The following is a 22,218-nucleotide window of genomic DNA, read 5'->3' on the forward strand; positions in this document are numbered from 1 at the left end:
GCTGACTGAGTGAACGAAAGCCTCCAGCCTGCACGGGCTGAGTTACAGGGGAGCAGGACTGTCCTCCGTCACCCAGGAAAGCAGAAAGCTGGACCCCAGGTCAGGCCCAGGCTGCAGGGAGGAGACAGCAAACACTGCCCACCGCCCTGAAAGCCAAGAGGGGCTTCAGGATGGTGCTTGCATGGTAGGCTGCTTGGGGTTTGGGGTCCTGCTGAGGAGGAGGAGGAGGAGGTGAGAACTAGATTACTGTCCAGGCAGAAAGAGGGGTCTCAGTGGGTGGATGTAACGGAAGAACACAGGGAAGGCGAGGCTCCATCTTCATCTGGAGGGCCTGCTCGAAATCAGGGTATATGCTCTGCCAGGGGAAGGAGAGGGCACCCCAGTTCCCACTTCTGGCTGTGGGGTGTTTGGGGGGCCTCCCTTCCCTCCAGTTTCTTCCCCCTAAAGCCCACCTGGAGAGCCCCATGCTGTGCTCCATGTCCCTCCGCCGTCCCCCCCAAGGGCCAAGGGGAGAGCCTGCCCACTCCCGAGCGGAGGACAGGGGCAGTCATGTGATCATCGCAGAGTAGCCTCCCCGGAAACATTCATAAGTTTAATCCACGCCAGTAATAAAATCGCATTACATTTCTCATAAAATAAATGTTCCCATTTATATACAGTAGACAGACTGTACAGGCCCCGCCTGGCCCCAGGAGGGTCACACACAGACGGGCAGCGCGGAGGGAGGGCCGTCCCTCCCACGGAGGACGGAGTTCTCATCGGCGGGAGAGCGGCTGGCCGGCCAGGCGGGCAGGCGGGCAGTCGGATGGACAGGCCTGGAGGCCAGGCGCCGGGTATTACTGCACCTGCGAGTCAAAGGTGCCATTGAGCTGCCCCTCCTCATAGTCCATCTGACACAAGATCATGTTGTTCTTCAGGAAGAATTTGTCTCCCACACAAAATCTGGAAAATCAAGCAGGAGAGAGAGGGCATGGAGGGGTCCCCATGGGGGGGGGCTCCAGATGTGGAGGAGGATGCGTGGGGCTGGAGGTCCAGGGGGCTTGCTCCTTGGACTTTCCAGAGGGGGCCCCAAGAGTCCCTGGGGCCACCCAGCCCTCTGCCAGGCCCCGGGACAGCCTACCATACAGGACAGACAGACAAGCCTGAGCCACTGGGGGGTGGGGTTAGTGGGAAGGTGTAGGAACAACCTCTCCTTGTCCCAAAGAGGGAGAGAGAGATAACAAAGAAATGGGGAAAGACCCAGGGAGGAGAGAGGCAGCAAGAGGTAGAGATGGAAAGGAGGAAGGGATAAAATGGTTGATTTTTTCCACCCCACCGTCCCCTCTCCAATTTAAGAGGATGGCTCAGTGAAGGGCAATTTCTTTAAACAGAACCTGTGGGCTTCCTGGAGCATCCTTCCAGGAGGAGGTGATCCGGTCCCACCATCTTTCCTCCTACCCAAAGAAGGCTCTGCTTTGCCCTCCCTCTACCCAGTCTTCCTTAAGTACTGGAGGATTCAGCCCTTCCCTCAAAGACATCTCCAGGGTAGCTGAGCCTTTAGTGGGACCCCAGGGTCACAGGCCTAGTCCCAGCAGATCCCAGTTCAACCACCAGGTGGCGATGCAACTTCACAGAGCCCTCCTAGCAGCGGGTTTGGCCAGAGCCCCAGCCAGGCCAGCTGTCCCTGAGGCTCCCTCCGGGAATACTTGTATAAACTGCTCCCTGACCTGGGGACTCCTCAGAAAAGGGCCTGCCTTGGGAGGCTTGGTCCCCAGCCGGGAGGGCTCTGACTTTGCAGGTCCCTGGGGCTTCCCACCGGGTTGGGGCACTGAGCAGGAGCCAAAAGACCCGGAAGGAGGCTGGGCTGGAACTATAATAGACTCACAAGAGAAGGGTCTGCATTGAGGGGCTGTTCCCTGAGGGGATCTCACCCACCAGGCCCGGGAACCCCTTCTCGCTGGAACATATGTGCACACAGTATCCTCACAGGGCACAGGCCACGTGCACAAGACCCTTGTACATGCACATTTAAAACAGGTCTCTTCCTCCACACGCCCACTCTTCATGCACACAGAGCACACACATACCCCCATTTGCAGACAGACAACTAGAATTATGTACATATTCCATCATGTGCATATGTCCATGTGGACATGGACATTTAAAAACACATATGTGTGCCCCGACTAGTGTGGCTCAGTGGGTTGGGTACTGGCCTGAGAGACAAAGGGTCGCTGATTGGATTCCCAGTCAGGACACATGCCTGGGTTGTGGGCCAGGTCCCCAGTAGAGGGCGTGGAGAGGCAACCAATTGATGTATCTCTCACACATCAATGTTTCTCTCCCTCTTCTTGTCCCCCCCTTCTCTCTAAAAATAAGATCTTTAAGAGACACACATGCATGCATGCACACGACACACTGTGCATGCACAGTAAGCTCATGTATGCTCCCATCCATTACATTCACGCAGAAATGTGTCCCATAAACATACACATATAGGACTGATGCACACACATTTGACTACAAGGCTCAGGCTTACATGAAACACACATATGTACACACATGCTCAGGACAGCATGCACATGGCAGCCACATGCACACACAGAATCCGCATTTGCATGCAGGCATCCACAGGAGTTCAGGTGGGATCGAGTGAGGGGGTTGAGTCTCCTACCAGACTAGCACTCACCTCTGGTTGCAGAGCTGGCAGGCGAAGCAGTCGAGGTGGTACACATTGTCCCGGGCGCGCATCACCATCTCGAAGGCTGGGATCAGCTTGCTGCAGGCGGCGCAGTTTCCCGTGGTGCCAAAGAGCCTGCAGAGGGAAGGGTGCAGAGGGCTCAGGAGTGGCCGGAGATCTTGGGAGAGGGTGGCCGGGGCATTGCCTCCACCCATGGCTCCACTTGTCTCCCTAAATTCTAAGAGATCAGGTTTCAGAGAAATTGGCACATGGACTCAGGGAGGGGGATGTGGGACTCCAGGTCAGCTACCACTGCCCGTCCCTGGGCTGGGATGACAAGGCCTCCTCCCAGGTTCTCACGGGAGTCCCTCAAGCCCCGGGGGGCACCAGAATATAGAGGCAGTTGGCCAATCATGGGCTGCGTGTCCTCAGGCAAGCCACTGAGTCTCTCTGAGCCTCATGTACTTCAACTGTAAAACAGGGACTGAAATACAACCTTCACATGCTTGTTGTGAAAGCTTCTGTAAATGCTCAGTCACAGCCCCTGTATTGTAGCAAACACCTACCCAGTGTTTACTATGTACCAGGCCCTGTTCTAGGGGCTTTACAAAGATCAACTCATTTAATCTCGACAACAACCCCATGAGGAGGTCTTTTTCAGCTACCAACTCAACTCTGTGACTTGCGTAAGGCCCGTTTTCCTTTCCCTGGAGCCCAGTCCATCCTTCTTTAAAATGGGGATGCTGGACTAGATAATCCTGTTCAAAGGTGTTTCTACAACAAGACTGACGTCTACAGGAAGTTCTAAGGACTTCTGGCACAATGTCTGAGACAGACAACCCTTCTCTTAGCAGCTGGTTGCAAAGTTGCGGGGGCAGGGAGCTGACACTCTCCCCATGCAGGCCAGTCCTCGGCTGGACATTTCAATGGTCTGAGCCAGCCAGGCTCCTCCCTGATTCTTTTCTGCACACTGGCAGAGAAAGCCCCAAGTGAGACAAGGGGGCTGAGAGGCAGGCGGAAGGCCCCTCTAATCCCTGATTTGTCCAGCTCGAGCTCCGGCGTCTGCAGGCGAGCCTGGCTCCATTATTCATCAGTCCGAACTGCCTGGTAGCTCAGATTAGGGCAGACAAAGGCTGGGCCACAGCATCTGCCTGCCAAGAGGGGCCAATCTTGCCCCCAGTCCAATGAGCAAGCTGCTGAGGGGGCAAGCTCTGGAGAGCCATTTTCTGGGGCTGAGCAGCTCAAAGAAGCCCCACCCCCATTCTAGACCACTGGCCTACCTGGCCCCAAAGTCATCCCGTGGATTCTGCCAGGACCCAGGAAAATACCTTCAGGCTCCAGGGGCTGGCAGGGCCCAGGATGCTTGTGGGTGTTTCAGCCCTGCTGACAAGCCCCTCCTGCACTGAGGCCTACATCTCCAGGGCCTGTGGACCCATCAGATGGGCTGCCACCTCCTCTGACCTGGGGGTGCAGCCCCCAGCCAACGGCCTAAACCTCCAGGTTCAGATGCCCTGTTCAGGTCATTGAGGGGCGAATCCACAGGAGCTCCTTTCTAAATCCCTCGTCCTGGCCTCAGCCTCCCTCTTCTGGGCCCAGCCAGGAGAACTGAGTCACAGGCCCTGGTTCACTGCATCTCTAAAAAACAAAAAACAAAAAAACAACCCTCCTGCAAAAGGCAAAAATTAAAAGAGAAGATACAGGCAGGTAAATCTTAAGCTCTTCGGGTTGATAAGCCCACCCCACAACATACCCACACCTGAGTGGAGGGAGCCCCAAGAATCCCTTGCCCCGACCCATTAATTAACGAGTTAGGCCTTTTCCCTCCCGCAAGGCCCAGACACCACCCAGCAGCCTGTGTGGGAGCCAAATGCAGGTGCTGGGTCTCAGCCAAGGCCCTTGCTCTGTGGCCTCCTTCCAGTGCTGCTGATGTCATGGATGGCCTACGGGAGGGTCACCTGGGGGAGACGGCCACAGGGAATAGGATCCAGACTGTGGGGGAGAGTAGTAGGGGAGCTCTGATGAATGTCAAGCAGGAAGTTATTCTTTTTGCCACTTCACAGAGGGGTAAACTGAGGCTCAGAGCTAGTTCAAACCCAGGTCTTTCAGTTTTGACATCAGCAATCCTTCTCCAGGGTCTGGCTGCCTGCCAGGATCCCCAGGCATCGACGCATCTAATCCCAGGACCCTCCTAGAAAGGCAGGGGGATCTGGGCCCTGGGGAGAGGTGGGAAGGGGGTCCCAGGGCAGTCAGAGCTTTCCCACCTGCCACAAAGCCCCTCTGAGACATCCTCTCCCAGACCCAAGGACAGGGTGGGTCAGAAGCCCCTGACAAAGGCGGGGCAGGACCAGGCTGGTGCCCTCAGGAAGCTCCTCTCCGTGCCCGTGGTTACGGACGCTTGCCCAGAACCTGTGCTGGCCACTGAGTCCCAGGAGTTGAAGACACGGCCTTGCCCTGGGGGGCTCTGTGGGTATCCCGGGGAGTAGGGCAAGGGCAGGGGCAGCACAGTCCGGGACGAGCACACACTCGGGCTGTGCACTCAGGGTACTGGGTCTGTGGTCAGGGCAGGACCATGCTGGGCCCTGGAGGATGGGGGCTCTCTGAGCAGAAGGACCAGGTGGCAGCAGGGGGTGGCCCACCTCAGGTAGTCTCGGCGGCACAGGATGAGGTTGGCCTTGGTGTAGAGGGTGGAGCCCACCTCGCCCAGGCGGCAGTCGCAGCAGGCACACTTGAGGCAGTCCTCGTGCCAGTACTTATCCAGAGCCTTCAGTAGGTAGCGGTCCTTGATCTTGCGGTTGCAGCCGGCACAGCCCTTCTGCTTCCCTTTGGGCTGGACAGACAGCATCGGTACGCCTGCGGAGGGACAGACGAGAGACAGAAGGACACAGGTGGGCCCTGTGGCTCTGTGCCCTCTGAGAATGAGAGCCCTCGGCTTCTCCCTGCCGTGCCCCCTCCAGGATCGGGTTCCCAGGTGCCCTCGTTTTTTCATCAGCAACCTCCTCCCCGGTGTTGGGTCCTGTCCTTCGGGCTGTGTGGCACAGCCTGTTCCCCTGCCCTGTGAAGGTCCATCCATAGGCTCCAGGTGCATGAGGGGAGCCCCATGTCTGCTCTGCTGCAGGGCACACGGGTGGCCCAGAGGCCTGCCCCCCCTTAGTTGTTCCCTGCCATGCAACACTGCCCCCTCCACAGCCCGAGCTACAGGAGGCCCGAGCTACAGGAGGTCCGAGCCTCCTCATGCAACCGCCGTCCCATTGGCTCTTTCTGCAGCCCCAAGGAGGAAATCTCCTAACAGGCAGGGGGTCCACTAGAACTCCCACATCTTTTTGCCACCTCGAGACTTCAACACACAGCGTGTGTGTTTATTCCTCTTAAGCCAAAAAGTCAGGCTACAGCCTCTTGGTTTATTCATGTAAAGCTGAGGAGGTGTCACGAAGAAAATAAGATGCCCTTGTGACAGTCCCAGCAGTGGTGCCCGGGGCAGGGGGCCGGGGGGCGGGGAGGGGGAGCAGGAGCTCCGGAGGTAGGTGTGTGCTGGAGGCAGCTGGGCCAGGCCCAGGTGGGGCTCTCCTCAGCAATGCTCCCAGCTGGAGTCATGCTCCCTACCTGCCCTGGCCCGAGGGAGGACAGGTTCCCAGCCTCTGGATCTTGGCTCTTCCCAAAGATCTCCAAGTCCCTGGCCCCCTCCCAGGACCCAGAAAGCTTCTCAATATACAAGAAAGTGCCAAGTACTAGGGGCTGGATCTGAGCCTGGCATTCACCGAGGGAGAGGCAGACCTCCCCGCAGGCAAGCGTGCGCATCACTCAAACCCCGTACACGCGGGCACAAGGAATGACCACAGGGAGGGCCAGTTGAAGAGGAGATAGGGACAAATGACAAGTGTCATCCGGGAACTTGAACATCCACATGGAGCCCTGAGGCTGGAGTGGGCTGAAGACTAGGCTTGGTGAGGAGTGCAGGGAGTCTCAGACCCCCAAGCTGGGGTGGGGGGTGGAGGTACCTGTGAGCATCTCATGAAGGGGATGGGGCAGTGGGAAGGGGTGAGGATGGGGGTATTGACTCTGGAGAGAATAGCTTACCCCTTCCTGCCTCCCTGGCTTTTCAACCTGCTCATGAACTCTGCCCTCCTCTTGGCCCCATCCTCTCCAAGGGATCCCTGCACTCTCCAGGGCTCTGGGTTCAGCTCCCATCACCTGGCATCCCTCCTCTCGCCCCACTCCCACTGCCGGCAGCCCAGAGTCTGAGCTTCTTCCTCAGGCTTCCGAGGAGAGCCACAGCCTCCAGGGGCCTTGGGCTCAAAATCCTCGGGTGTCAGGTCGGATGGGCCTTCAGATTTCTTCTAGAAAATGGTCGCATTCTACAGATGGGAAAACTGAGGCTCAGACAGTCCAGGGGGTTAGTGTAGGCCACCAATTAAGCTGGGCGCAGGAGCCCTTCCCTCCTCCTGAGCTTTCTCAGCCTCATCGTCCTCTGACTTCTCTGGGAGAGGTGGTGGCCCTTGGGCCCAGGGGGCCCTCCCGAGCCCAGAAGCAGCAGGACAGGTGAGGGCAGGGAGGAGGTACCGCAGGCTGCTGTGGGCTCTCTGCTCCCTCCCTCCTCCGGTCCCCGCAGGGCTGTCTGTTAGCTGGGAAGTTCACTGCCTAATTTCCTTAATGCAGCTCTAAAGGTTAATTGGTCTGAGAGAGCGATGGGGCTCAGAGTGACTGTCCTCAGGCCCGCCTGTGTCTCTTCTGGCAGGGCTCAGCCTGGTCATGGCTCTGAGGGGCCCATGGACTCCGCCTTGGGACCAGGCGCCCTGAGAGCTAAGGGGGACCTGAGGGGCTCCTTTCAAGGCCTGGCCTACAGGTATGCCCAAATGGAGGGGTTAAGAAAGCTGGACGTGGGATCACCTGGAGGTCTCAGGACAGCATTATTTTTCTCTGTCACCCACAGAGGGAGCATCCAGCTGGCATATCTACCAGTTTGCGAAAGCTCAGGCCAGGCCTCTGGTGTAGAGCACAGGGCTGATTTCCACGTACTTACCTGGGCTGGCTGTATTTGTGCTCTCCTGGTAGGGGTGGGGTGAGTGGCTAGAATATCTATCCATCTAAGGGGACACACCCAGTTCACTAAACTATACCTGAAAACGATGTAGGATCTCTTAACACTAGGAGTGTCTCCCCTCTCCATCTTCCTCTGGCTTGGATCCTGGACAGAATGCCTGGCCCCCGAGCCTGCAGGGCTGTGAACTACAGCACCGGCCAGCACCTCCATCACTGGGGGGACCTGGCACCTAGAGGACCCAGGGAGGCCAGGAGGAGCAAGGCCACAAGCTCCCCCCGGCTTCCACCTCCTACCTATGCCCAGGCTGGGCCTAGCACACAGCAGGTTCTTGGTAGGGCTTGGGCATCCTACTCTAGGGTGTTGGACTCCACTTCCTAGGCCCTGGAGAACTCTTAAGGAGCCATGCAGCTTAAGAGTCTGCCGAGACAAGGAACACCAGGGCCAGCCTGGCTGAGGAGGTCTCAGAGCATCTAGGGACCTTGAGCTTTCTCTGCCTGAAAAGGCTGAGGTCCTGGGAGAATTCTGACTCGCCCTCCCTTCTTTGTGATGCCCCATGCTGGGCTGGGTCCCACTGGACTAATCCAGGAGATTGAAAACACTCCTGGAAAGGTAAGGAGGCTCTAAGGGGGCACCTCTGGGCTCCTGCTCCCCAGGGGGTCCAGGCTCCCCCTCCCCGCCCTGCCTCCTCAGCAACTGCCCCCCCCCCCACCCCGGACTGCCAGTTGGCCCTGCACACACCTCTTCCCTCCCCACTTCCCTGCCAGGCTCTCGGAGCTGAGCCTCGGGCCATGCACTTTCCATTAAGGAGATAGCATCCCTTTGCTGAAGTCCATTTGGGATCCATTTTAGTGTTATCTAAAAATCAAATCTACATGGTAATCCTTTTAATGTACTCCTGACTTTAGAAAAAAAAAAAAAGCAGGTTTGCGCTCCTTCAGGAAAGGTTTTAGAGCATTACCCAGTAATTACTACTCACCATGAAAACACTGACATTTTACAATGGGTGACGCTCGCGCCTCCCCGCACACACCGGCATACACCCAGGCACACCCGGGGACTCAGCAAAGTCAACCGCTTCACTCCGCCCCTGGGTGCCCCTCGAAACTCAGGGCATGGAGGGGATGCCTGAGGGGAGACAGGCCAAACGCCTGGCCCACCAATACCCTGGGCGGGCAGGCAGGGGAAGGAGGCAGCCTCCCAGGCTGACTCATCCAGCTGCCAGACACTTACCCTCAGCTCTTTAATCTGGGGAAAAGCCAGACAGTCCAGGTGACCGGGAGGGACTGCCAGAGGTCATTCAGCCCTTCCTGCACCCTCCTCTTCACATGGCCTCCCCAGGTGGTCTGCCAGCCTGACCCACATCCTCCACAGTCCCTGCCCGCCCATTCCAGGCCAGGCCGCCTTTCAGGCACTGCAGGTGGGCTGCTCCAAACTGCCGAGCCCATTGGCTCTTGATCCTTCCAGGGCCTCCGGCTTGGCTAGGAGGCTGAGGAGGCTGAGCAGGCTGTGGAGCACTCTCGCCCCCTCCCAGTGAGCTCCTCCACGGCCTGTCCCCCTACCCAGAATGCACAGCCCACCCAGCCCCAGGTCGCTCCAGGCCTGCCCTATGGCTCCCCTGCCTGCAGCCATTACCAACTCCGCCTGGCATTTGAGGCCCCCTCCCACATACCAGCATGTCCTACTTGGCACTGTTGGATCTGCTCCCTGCAGAATCCTGGAATACCATCCCTCTCCACCAGGCAAACGGATCTTGTCTGCTTCTGTCCCAGGGCCCTCATTGCGCTACTGCCCCAGGACGCAGTGCCTGGTCCTGCCCATCAAAGGTCTGGGTCCACAGTGGTGTTGAGGCAAAGAGCACACACCTAGAACTTAGAGCTTACTTTCCAGTCCGGGAACGGCCCCAAGTAGGGGAGAGGGCCTGGAGCAAATCCCGGCACCTTTCTGACCCACCTCTGTGCAATGGCAGCAGTGACGGTCTCCTTCCGCGCGGACTGTGGTGAGGCGGGAACGGGGTTGTGCACAGGAGGCCAGACACAGAGCCCGGCATCCCGGCGGGAACCAGCCGTGTCACTGAGGCGCACTCTAGGTCGCCGGACTTCCCTGCTCTGTCACTTGTTTTCTTTTTGTCTTGACAGAATTCCCAACTTGCAGAAAAGTTGCAAGAGTAGAAAGAATTCCTATATATTCTTCATCCAGGTTCTCTAAATACAAACATCTTACATATTTACTTTCTATCTATCTATAATATTTTTCCTGACTCATGGGAGAGGTGGCTTTGGGGATGGAGCCCTACACCCTTTAACACTTTGGTGTCATTTCCCCAAAGCAAGGACATTCTCTCAAACAATCAGAGCACAGTCACCAAACCCAGGAAACTATCACGGACGTAACACTATTATCTAATCTGCAGACCGTATTCAGATTTCAGCAATGCTCCCAGATATCTTTTATGGCGAGATGCAGTTCTGGATCACGTATTGCATTCCATTGTCAAGTTTCATCTACTCAAATCTGGAAGGATTCCTGAGCCTTTGTGCTTCGAGACACTGACGTTTTTGAAGACCAGTTATTTTATGAGATATCTTTCAGTCTGGGTTTATCTGACATCTTTGATTGTATGAGTTTAGCTCCTCTGTGCCTCAGTGTTCTTTGTTATACAACAAGAAGGGAAACACCGCTCATCTCATGCAGTTACTGCGAGGGGTAAAGGAGTTCACGTACGTCTTTAGGACTAACTTGACCTAGCGGGGGAAAGTTGGCTCTCATTAGTGTCATCTACTTCATTCACGGGAAGGATGACCTTAGTCACAGCTCCATCTCAGGCCCCTAAAATCGTGCTGGACTCTTATTTTGAGGATAGCAAACTGACATGAATGTGTCACTGGAATAAAAGTCACATGGGCACCAGCTAGAGTCCAGCAGGACCCAAAGGACAGTCCTGTGGTCACTGTAAACATTTGGGAGAAAGTCAGCCCCATCAGTCTGATAGGCGGTTCCGTGTACAGTCAAGTGGGAGGGGTTGTCATGGCAGCCCAGAGGGTGCTGGCTCAGGGCAGGTCCCTCTGGCTGCTCTGGAGCAAGGCCTGGGGGCACAGGCAGGTGTGACCTTGGTGTTTCTCATCGTCTCTCCTTATGCCTCAGTACTGGCTCCACACCCATGCCCACACGGTGCAACACAGCTGCTCAGCACAGCTCTGGGGCTTCCCTTTCTTACCATGGCTGCCTGCCTGTCTGTGGGAACAGGCAGGGAGCCTGGGCTGGGGTTTCCCAGGGCTAAGAGCAGCCTGCAGGGAGAAAACTCTGGTGGGACAATGAGCAATGCTCAACTTCTAAGCACTTCACTCACAACTGCCTCATGAGGTAGAAACCATTATTATTCCTACTTAACAACAGGAAAACGGAGGCACAAGAAAGGTTACAACTTGTCATGGGGGACACAGTTAGTATGGAACGAAGCTGGGATTTGAACCCTGGCAGTCTGTGCGCAGGGCCCAAGGACGAGACTTATCAGCTGCACTGCCAGCCTGGGTGTTGCGACCCTCTGAGGCACTGCAGACCCAGGTGGGAGGCATTACGGAGATTAGGAAACCTGGAAGGTACACAGGTACAGAACACACATGCGTGTGCCTACAATGACACACACATGCACTCTATCCATGAGAGGCGGGACTGTGTCTGTGTGCTCTCCCCACGACAAGTGGATCCCAGTGCCTGGCGTGGTGCTAAGTGCAGTAGCTGCTCAGAAAGTTGCATAAAAAATGCATATGCATCCATGCCAGTCATACATACATGCTTGGGTGAGCTTGTGTAAATATACACACATATGCACAAGCAGTCACATGTACCTTTATTGCCTTTTGAAAAACTACATTTCCAAAAAGTGGAACGTAGCTGGGAATCAAGCTCCGATTTGAACAAAAGGCCTCATTACCACCTCCCCAAGGAAACGGAAGAAAGGGGGTCCCCGAGGTTTCACCGTCATGGACTCATCATCCAGAAAGTCCCACAGCGGTCACACCCACTTCTGTTGCGGGGGGGGGGGGGGGGGTGCGGAATGGTCCTCGGCCTTCAGGAACTGGGTCCCTACCACCTGCGAGGTGTTTGTACCCACTTGGGTCTGGAACTGCAGCGTAGAGTCCAAAATGGAGCCAGCCAGCGCCCCCTCCTTGGCATCAATCCCGTTTAATAAGGAAATTTGAAAGTGTAATCTAATTCTGCAGAATCTCTTTAAATCTCGTTTTCTCAGAAGTAACTTCGTTTCCCATGGACACATCCAGCCTTGTGAGAAGGCCTCCATTTCACACCAGTTTTATCTCCACAATTTCTCGTCTCGCTGCACTCCTATCCCAGGGCCGTGCCACGCGGCAGGCGAGGCCTGAGCTAATAGCATTTCCTACTCATTTGGAATCAAAAGCCAACGAGAACAACTGTTGAAACGCGTGGCTACAGCCACCTAGAGCATGCTCACTGCTGCCCCTCTGTGCACCCATTTGCAGGCGGCTCGCTTATTGGGTTAGATGAGGGAGAGAGGCAGGGTCCCTAGGGCCTTCGACTCCCTGCTGGGGCAGTGAGGGAGGCAGACAGAGACTGGCAGGCTCTGCTCACGGGGTGGCGGGTCAGCTGAGTGGCAGGACTGGCCCCTTTCCCTCGGGGGGTGGCCCCTGAAGGGGATGGGAGACAAGAGGTGGGCAGTGGAGATACTGAGACCGTGGGCCCTGCAGACGGATGGCCTCAGCTCGAATTCCACTGCTTCCCAGCCCTACCTCGATTTACTCACCTGCTAAATGAGCACAGTCTACTTCAAAGGATCATTCTGAGGATTAAATTATATCATGAACAGGAAGTCCCTATAACAATGCTTGACACGGTAGCTTTATAAAATCAGCGGAGAAAACTTATGTGTTCTATATTTCATGACCCACCAGCTCTATTCCTGGCTATATGCCCAACAGAAAGGAGAGCTTATATCCACCAAAGGAGATATACGAGGATATTCATAGCGATTGCCTTCATAATAATTCCCAACTGAAAACAACACAAATGTCCATCAACAGTAAAATGGGCAATAAATTATGGTATATTCGTATAATAAAATAGCCCACAGCAATGAAAAAAATGGGCCATGACACACATGGCTGTATGGATGAATCAGACAGCGTAATGTTGAATGAAAGGAGCCAGAGGCAAAAAGGCACATATTATGTAATTCTATATACGTAATCCCCAAACAGGCAAAAACGATCTCCAGCGGTAGATGTAGAATAGCTGGGCTGTACTATCACCTGGCGGGAGGTGTGCGGAAGCCTGCTGAGCTACTGGAAGTGTCCCCGTCTTGCCCTGGGCAGTGTTTAAGTGGATGCACACACGTGTAAAAATTCACCGAATTGAACACTTGAGACATGCGATTTACTGCATGTATTTTATACCTCAATTTAAAAAGAAAAACAAGCTAAGATGGAGACCTCTCAGTCAGGATGTTTTTCCTCAGAAAACCCACCCCTTTCTCAACATCTCACTGAATCTTCCTGTTAACTCCAAGGTACTAAATGATTATCCCCACTCAATGGATGCGGAAGCAAAGGCCCTGGGAGGTTCAGGCCCTTCCCCAAGGTCACGCAGCTGAAAGGGCGCAGGGCAGGGGTTGCAGCCCCGGCCTGACGAACTCCAGAGCTCAGGTTCTCACCCAGCACACACCCATGGCCTCCCTGACCAGCCTGGGTGAGGAGAGCTCCCTGGGGCAGCACCTGGGTGCTCCTGTGCCGCCTGGATGCCAGATGACGCTTGGGGGTGGGGGGGTGGGGGAGGGGCAGGGACATGCGCAGAGCAGGGCCTGGGGTGAGGCCAGGAGGAACTATGGACCAGGCAGGACACTCTGCATGCTCGGGTGGGTCACAGGTTGTTTCTGCTCATCTGTGGGTCCTTTGAAAGCTATGGCTGCTGTGGGAACCTTAAAAGGACATCTGGGCTAGGTCAAATAGGAGATATGGACCAGAAACTATGGCTGGGAAGGCACAGGGGCTGGGAAGGAGCAGGAGGGCTGTATAGAGGCAGACCTAAAATGTTTGCATTGTGGCCTTGACAGGGACCAGTAAGCCTTGAAATGGCACATGTCCTCAAGGGAGAGGGTTGAGCTGTGAGGGGAGAGCTGGGGGCTCCAGACCCACAGCCACCATGGTGGGCGTACCCTCAACCAACAGCCAGGGGCTCGAGAGCCAATGAAGGAACGGCGAGGGGAGAAGTCCCGAGAGGGGCTGGCTCAGGGTAAGACATTTAAAAACAGCCCAGCCACGCTCGCCTTCTCTAAAGCCCCCAGGCCATCCTGGTCTCCGCAGACCACCGCAGTAGGGGAGGCTGGAGGAAGCACTGCCCACTCGGGTCCCCGCACATCTGCAGCCACTGTAGCCTGATAATCACATGATAATACCCCTATTAAATGCCTACTATGTGCCATGGCTGAGGTCTGGGAAAAGCACACAACCTGCCAGGGGTCAAACCTGCAAGGGCCCAAGGAGCTTCAGACCCAGCTGCCGGCCTCAGCCCCTCCCTGCTCTCTCTCAGGGCCAGAGGCAGCACCGCAGCATCCTTTTCCTGAGCCACCGGGACAGTGAACTTCTGCTTGGGCCCGGTCTTGATCCTGCCAACAGAAGGCGGCTCTGAAGCCCCCTTGCAGGGATCCATCAGTCAGGGTGGGCTTCCTGGCCCCAGTACCTCCAGGGGAGCCATCCCTGTGCAGGACTACGAAGCAGCAGGTGTCTCTGCAGCATGTTTTGGTGGAGGCGAACCTTCTTAGGAACGGAGTGTCCTAAAGCCTGAATGCACAGTGACCTTCCAGTGTCTGTAGATCATGGGGCTGAGGAGCTTCCACATGCCTCGTGCTGGGGGAAGCCAGACCCAGCACAGCCCTGGTTCAGGCAGTTGGGGGTCCAGTGGAGAGCTTACAGAGGCCTGGCCAATGCGCCGAGACACTGGAGCAGTGACGGATGGAGCAGGCAGGTACATGCAGTCTTCTCAGCCCTTCGGTGAGGGGAGCTTAAACCTCAGAAGCGACATGTGCCCTTTGGAGCTTGTCACTGCGAATGATGCTTAAATTACTTGCGTAGTTATCCGAGGGTGGTGGGGGGTGGGCATTTTCTTCCAACTCTCTGGTGGTCTCTGTGAAGCCCCAGCTATATCTCAAAAGCAATAGGCCCACAGTAGGACTTCAGACCACCTACTCAAAACCTGGGCCCTGAACTCTCACCCAGGCTTCCCTCCACTGCACTAACACCACCATCCACCCAAGCACTCAGGCCGAAAACTCGAGTCACCCTCAGATCTTTCATCACCCTCATCCCCCTTCCCCGCTGACTCCCGCTCTCCATCCCAGCTGCTTCTCTTCACTTCCAAAGCTACTGCCACCTCTCACCACATTACCAGCATCGCTCCCCGCCAGACTCTTGTGTCCAGTATCCACATCCCTTCTCCACACAGCCACTGGAGAAATCCTTCCAAACAAAGTAGGTCATGTTGCTGCTCAGCTTGAAACCCTTCCATAACTGCCAGTGGTCTGAGAATAACATCCACTCTTCATCAAGCCCGGGATATCCTCATGTGGTCCTACCCCTGCCTCCCTCTCTCACATGGTGCTCCAGCCACACTGAAGATCTCCCTACTGCCACAGGGCTTTGCACGTGCTGTTTTCCCTTTCATAAAACACCCTTCTGCCTCTTCATGTGACTGGCTCCTTCTCATCTTTGGGCTTCAGCTTAAATGTCACCTCAGAAAGGCCTTTCTTGACCTACTTATTTCCTTATTTAATTGATTCCCTGGTCATTTCCTTTTGAGTTTTTATCACAATTTGTAATTGCTTTACTTTTCTGTGATTCTACTTACAGAAAATGATTGGTCTCTTTCCTAAGACTGTAAGCCCAGTGAAGGCCTGTTTAGGGGCTCTGTCTGTCTTGTTCACCATTGTGTCCCCAGCACGGAGCCCCATAGCTCACCTTTTAACCAGCAGTTCAGTGAATGCATGAAGAGACCCATATTCCTGTCAAGAGCCTGCTGGCCAGAGTGGGCTGATGCAGAGAGGCAGGCTCCCCAGGGATAAGGACCTTAGTCAGAGCTTGTTGCTGCCTGTCGCTACAGCCCCCAAGGCACCTGCAGTTTTGTGGCCCTAGCAAAGCAATGTCTCGGTCTTACCTGCCACAATCTGGACTTGTGAGAGGCCCACCCCAGGGCTCCAGCTGAGATAAGACAGCTCTTATGAGGATATGAAATGTCTACCCCTTAGATAAAGAGAAAGCAATCCCGTCCCTCAGGCCCCCCGTAGACCTGGGAAGAAGGAAGCCCCCTCCATACCTCCCAGTGCATATGACTACTCCGCCCAACCCTCAGGGCATGGGGGCTGGAGCCTGAGCTCAGCCATCTGTGTGACCTCGGCAGCTCCGTCTTCCCCTCTGCATCTGTGGCCTAGGCACCCTCCTCCTTCCCAACACAGACCTAACCTTTCCAACCCCCACCTGGGGGTCTTCTTGGCTTCCAGATACAACCACTTTTCTGGCCTAGTCTAAGCTCTGGGGGCCCAGTGGGAGAAAAAAGTCCCTGAAATTTGCCACGGAAAAACCCCAGGCCCAAGCTTTTTTCTACATGTAGCCTCTACCAAGCCCCATTCCACCCTGGGCTGCTGCAGCCAGCCCCAGGTCCCTTGACAGGATGCTGCCTGGAGCTGCACAGCTGTGGGTACCAGCAGGGAAGTGTCTGGAAGGTACATTCCTCAGACAGCAACTCAGCTGCTCCCTGGGCACCCACACAGCCCGCATCACCCATCTAATGAAACAGGGCTCTCAAGAGGCCTGCAATCTCCGCGGAGGAGGAGGATGGCACGGACTCTCAGACGAGTCTCAATTTCACAGCATCAGGGACGTGAGCACCAAGGCGCTGAACCAGAAAACGAGAGTCTGGCAGGAGCGGCAGACACACCGTGAGCGCCAGGGGATCTGAGATTAGGGCCCTTCAAAATCAATTTTGAATTCAAACTTTTAAATGTGTTCTCCAGACGCAAAGAAGGGACCCTCCAGGCAGGCTCGGCCCAACCAGCTGCTAGGTCCTGCTTCTTCCATGAAGCAGCCCGGGCCCACCCGCTGGCCACTGGGAAGGAAACTCTGGACCCCGCCCCAGGAGCCGCAGGGAAGGAGCCAGGGGATAGGAGCCCCTTGGCCTCCTGCTGACGCAGCACTACCTCCGGGGTGCCTGCCTGAGATGCTGTCCTGGGGCTTCCTGATGAGGCCTTGGGGCTCCTCCACCCTCTTTTGCAGGCTGGGATGAGAGGAGCTGAATGCAAAGCCTGTGTGGGCCGGATCCTCACCCCCAGCCTGGCTGAGGAGACTGATGGGGTGCCAGCCTTGGACAGCACTTAGAGTGCTAGCTTTGGAGTCAGACAGGCAGAGATTTGCAGCCTGTATCAGCCCCAGGCTCCCAGGGAGAAGATTCTGGTTCAGATGGGAATTTCTCTTCTGGAAACCCGGTGGGAGAAATCCTGAGGCGAGGGTCTTAGAATTCAGGTTCCATGAAACAAAAGTCTAAAGCCCCCAGTGCAAAGGGAGAGAAAGTGTCACCTGGGTATGAGTCAGAAGGGCAGCGTGGCTGCCGGGAAAGCTGCTGTGACCACAGGCTGCATTATCCGGGGCCTTGGTGCCTGCAGCCAGGGAGCTGACAAGCACGCTGTCTGGTACTTGTCTGACCACGTGTGGAGTACTAAGTACCGTTCTGGGCCTGGCATTGTGAGGTGGGCAGGGATACACAGATCAGCAGGCCTCATTGGAAGCGGAGTGGAACAGACTGCCCCAGCCAAACCTTGGAGGAGGCCCCAGGGCCCGCAGTAGGAGGGTCCTAGGAGGCCTGAGCCCACAGAGGATGCTCCTGGCAGCCCCAGCTATGGCCCCCCGATCCTGCCTGAGTCCCCACTCAGCCATATTTGTTCCTCCAAGCCTATGATCTGCCCGCTACTGAGGCCTTCCCCATCTCTGAGTGGGGATGCTGGTCCATGACAAGCCTGTCTGACCCCACTGACCTCACAGCCCCTACCCTCCAGTTTTCCAAGCCCACGACTAAACCTCAACTTTAAGCCATATGCCTGAGACATAAACATGAGTGACTGTGAATGACTCTTCTGCTGACAGGCAACAGGAGGGGTAGCCAAGGCCTTGGGCCTGCAGAGACCTCACAGGGAGCCCCTCCTGGAATGAGGAGTGCTGGGAAGGAGCTGGAGCCAGCAGACCCGGTCCCCAGTCCCCGAGAGGAGGCAGGGATGCCCTAACCCCTCCCACCCCGGCTTGGGAGTGGGCTGCAGGCTCTGTGAGGAAATTACAACACAGGCCTGGGTAATGCTCCTTTTAGTTACAGCATAAACTGCAGCAATAAAGCGTACCTGGGGAATGTTTAGAGAAAGCACTAATGATTTCTTCCCCAGTGGTTAATAAATTCAGTTCCAGATCAATTTGTTCGCGATAGAGCCCGGCGAGCGGAACCCGCGCGGCGGGCACAGCCGAGTGTGTCTTTTTCAGTATAAATGATTTATTACGATGATTAGCGGCACATAAACAATTTAAAATACAACGCTAATTAGTTTGGGGAAGAAAGGAGGGGAAAAGCCACCCTGCCTCTCTCCCCATTATGTTCTACTTCCCTAAGTGTGTACTTTTTAATTAAATCCAAATGTCACAATAAATTTAAAGTGTTTTATTACCATTCAGGCTAACTGAGGCAGTCATGCAAGCCCCCTCTCGGGCATCCGCGGGCTGGGCTGGGGGTGAGGGCTGGGGTACCAGCAGGGTCTGCCCACAGACTCTCCTCAAGGCAGGAGGTTTTCAGGAGACCCCTAGACACCCCTTCTGGGTTCTGGCAGCCCCGAGCTCAGACTTCCTCTGGGACTTCCCACTTTCTCTCACCTTCCTGGCCAGCCCTGGTGATAGCTCCTCCTTAACACAGGCCCTGGGCAGCCCAGAAGCCAGGCACGTCTCCCCAGTGGTCCCACAGTGCTCTGCACCCTCTTCAAATCCTCCTCAGGTGCTCTATAACCACACACCTAACACCTCCTGCGTGCCTGGCAGCAGGCTTGGCATTTCCTGTACATCTTACCATGTTCTCGTTCCAGTATTATGAGTAGTAATTATTGATTCAATTTTGTGGATGGGGAAATTGAGGCTCGGAGAGGCGGAACAATTTATCCGGAGTCACACAGCTAAAAAGTAGACTTTTGCAATATCCTTATTTCTACATCACCCTTCTGTCTCAGAGCCCACACCTAAACACATCTGGGCCCTGGTTCCCCAGCACCCAGAATGAAGAACAGAACACAGTATACCCCTGCCTATAGCGCCCTGTCTTGCCCAGAGACACATCTGTGGCAGAATTTCACACCAGGGACCTGGACTCTGATGAATCTGGGTCCAAGTTCAGGCTCTGCCATTAACCCACGATGTGATAAACTCACTCAAGTTCATTAGCCTCTCTGAGCTTCAGTTCAGCTTCCCTGTCAGCAGAACTGGAGTAATAACACCCAGCCCACAAGCAAAAGAACCAAAGCAGCTAAAGCAAGCAGAGTGCTCTGCAATCCTTGACATGCTATGTGAGTGGAAATTACAAACAAAATCCCTTGAGGTGAGCAGGGCTCTATAAGCACCCCATTCATCAGAATCAGAATCAGGAAACCGAAGCCAGCGGGGGAAAGGACTCAGCCAAGGACACACCGAACCCGAGAAGCCCAGGGCACCAAGTTGCAGGCAGCCTCCCTTTCAAACACTCGGACAGCCAAGAATAGTTTCTCTCCTAAACACTCCTGCACTGTTTATTTCACATTAAAAACTAATGTCCCTAAATGCAGAGTTACCATATGACCCAGCAACTCCACTCCTAAATACATGCCCCAGGAAAATGGAAACAGGTATTCCCAGAAAAACGTGTTTATGAATGTTCATGGCAGCATTATTCACAAAAGCTGAAAAATAGACACAACTCCAATTTCCATCAGCTGATGCATGGATAAATAAAATGTAACATACACATACCACGGAATATTATTTGATCATAAAAAGGAAGCACTGCTATATGTTACAACGTGAATGAATCTTGAAAACATTATGTGAGGGAAGGAGTCAGCCACAAAGGCCACCTCTTCTGTGATCCCATTTATACAAACCAGCCAGAATGGGCGTGTCCACAGAGACGGAAGGTAAATGAGCGGTTGCCAGGGAGGAGGGGAGTGGGGAGGGACTGACTGCTAACGGGTATGGAATTTCTTCTGAGGGTGATGAAAACGTTCTTGAATTAGATGATGGTGATGGCGGCACAGTTCTGTAAGTATATAAAACCCACTGAATTGTACAGTGAAAAGAGGTCAATTTTGTGCCATGCAAATTATATCTCAATAGAGCTGTTATAACAAATAAAACCAACAAAACAAATATGCCTCTGAGGACAGGAGAAATCAGTTCATAAAAAATTAAGTCCTGAAATCAGAGAGGGGCCCTGGGATGTCGGGCAGCCAGGCCTCCAGGGGGGCCAGGCCCTGGTCACCCCACTTCCCATGTGCTGCTCCACGGAAGGAGAGACCTCCAGAGCATGGCCGTGGCCCCCTCCTCAGTCTCCCACATCCAGGACTCTGACCGTACTCACTTTCCCAGCCATGCTCCCCGGGAAACTCAGAACCTGCTGGATCCATCACTCTACTCATGGTTTGGTTTGTCTTCCCAGGTCTCTGTTGAAATTTCTGCATCTTCCAGGTCCTGCACCCAACCTGCAGTGCCCTACTGCAAATTTGGCATGCCCGTGGGGGAGGGTTCCCCCTTCAGACCGACACTGAGTACCACCCACAAGTTATGGTATGGGCATAATGGGGCATAATGACCAGACCCCAGGGGGGCCCTCCAGGCCTAGCCAAGGTTCAGTGAGCAGTACTGCCCTCTCCCAGGACCTATAAACCCTGCGCCAGACGGGAGTGTGCAAGCTCAGAGTCAGGCCATGGAGGCCAGGAGGAAAGGCAACATCTGCCTTTGGGTCACCACGGGAGGTGAAAGCACAGTGCCCAGGTTCACCTGAGAGGACGACTCAGGAAGATGAAGCATCCTGGCCAGCAGGGGGCTAGTACCCTTGGGAGCGACTGACTCCCTGGGACAGCCTTCCACGATGACGCCGATGAAGCCGTGAAGCCTCACAGAGCCAGCCTCATGTCTAGAAAATGGGCGTTTGGCCCAAGGCCCTAATACCGCCCTCAGGGGACAGGGGCCATCCTGTTCCAAGGCACCCTAACCTAGGGGAAGCTCTGCCTGGGAAAAGCAAGGGACGGGACCATCCAACCGGGCTCCTATGTGGCAAGACCAAGTCCGGAGGGCCAGGTGCCACCTGTGCTTGTCCCTGGGATCTCTACTTTTCCTGACCCTGGGGCACCAAGCCCAAGAACCCTCATTGGGTGGTTCCTTTCCCCTGGTTTTGGCCTCACCACACCTGTCCCCACCAACTGTCATGTCTCCGTACACAGCACCACACATGAGGCATCTGTAGCCAGTGACCCTTGAAAGGGGAGACCTAGAGCCCAAGAGGGGAAGGCACCTGCCCAGGGACCTACTGGGAGCTGGAAGCAGAGCCAGGTGGTGGCTGCAGGAGGGCCAGCTCCCAGCCCTGCATTCCAACCCACTGTAGAGCCTCTGTCAGCCCTGCTCCCGCTCAAGAAACTGCTGAAGCGGCCTCTGCCCAGGATACCTCAGATGCCGGCTCCACCGCACCTGACAACAGCCAGCAAGGGGGTGAGGCCCTCAGTCCAACAGCTTCAGGGAGGGCAGCTCAGGAGGAACGGCCTTCATCTCATCCGAGGGTGTGGTCACCACTGAGTGAGAAGAGAGGCCCTGGGGTAATGGACGGTTGCTTCACAGGCTCCTAGTGCCCTGGCAAACTTGCCATTTATTCAAAAAAAAAAAAAAAAGAAAGAAAGAAAAAGGAATGCAACAGCACCCACCCCCAGCCTGACCCCTGTGTGCACATGTTTATAATCAGTGCCATCCCCTGTCACCAGCAGGGACAGGGAAGGCCTAGGAGCATATTTGCCCCCACCGCCCCAGGCTCATGGCAAGAGGCCTGGCTCTCATCTGCACTCTGCCACACACCAACTTGCTGGGCTGTCCCAGGCAAATGTCTCTTCCTCTCTGGGCATAACCAACTCCTCTGCACAATGGAGCTAGTACTTGATTTCCCAGCCTCCCATGGATGCTGTGAAGATGAAATGAAAGGCTCTGAGACATCTGGGGCCTTCCCTGGCACGAGGTGATGCAGGAAGCAGAGGTGCTGGGCCTCCCAGGGAAGAGGCTGCTGATTCATTCTCTCTGGGGGCCGCTACACTGCTGGGCACCTGGCACTTGAGGCGCCGTTCCACAGTAGGCTGACCTTTCACAGAGGGCCGATCTCTAAGGCGGTCCCCAATGATCCTCTGTCTCCAGATATTAGCACTCTGGTGTAATCCTCCCCCCACACTTCCTTGAGTGTGAGCTGGACC

General features: G+C 55.3%; 1 protein-coding gene across 4 annotated transcripts in view; it reads right to left on the reverse strand.

Annotated features, from left to right (window-relative positions):
* Positions 1-571: 571 nt before the first annotated feature.
* The window catches only part of LMO1 (LIM domain only 1), a 36,063-nt gene continuing 14,416 nt past the window's right edge, over positions 572-22,218 (reverse strand). For all 4 annotated transcript variants that reach the window (XM_036028974.1, XM_036028973.1, XM_028516234.2 and 1 more), the window contains 3 exons: positions 5,296-5,509; positions 2,669-2,794; positions 572-942 (listed from right to left, as the gene is read on the reverse strand). In XM_036028974.1, the coding sequence (XP_035884867.1) occupies positions 837-942; positions 2,669-2,794; positions 5,296-5,509 (446 nt within the window). In that variant the 3' untranslated portion in view covers positions 572-836. The remainder of the gene's footprint in view (positions 943-2,668; positions 2,795-5,295; positions 5,510-22,218) is intronic.

The sequence above is a fragment of the Phyllostomus discolor genome, chromosome 6 (genome assembly GCF_004126475.2).
Source record: "Phyllostomus discolor isolate MPI-MPIP mPhyDis1 chromosome 6, mPhyDis1.pri.v3, whole genome shotgun sequence".
NCBI classification, from domain to species: Eukaryota; Metazoa; Chordata; class Mammalia; order Chiroptera; family Phyllostomidae; genus Phyllostomus; species Phyllostomus discolor.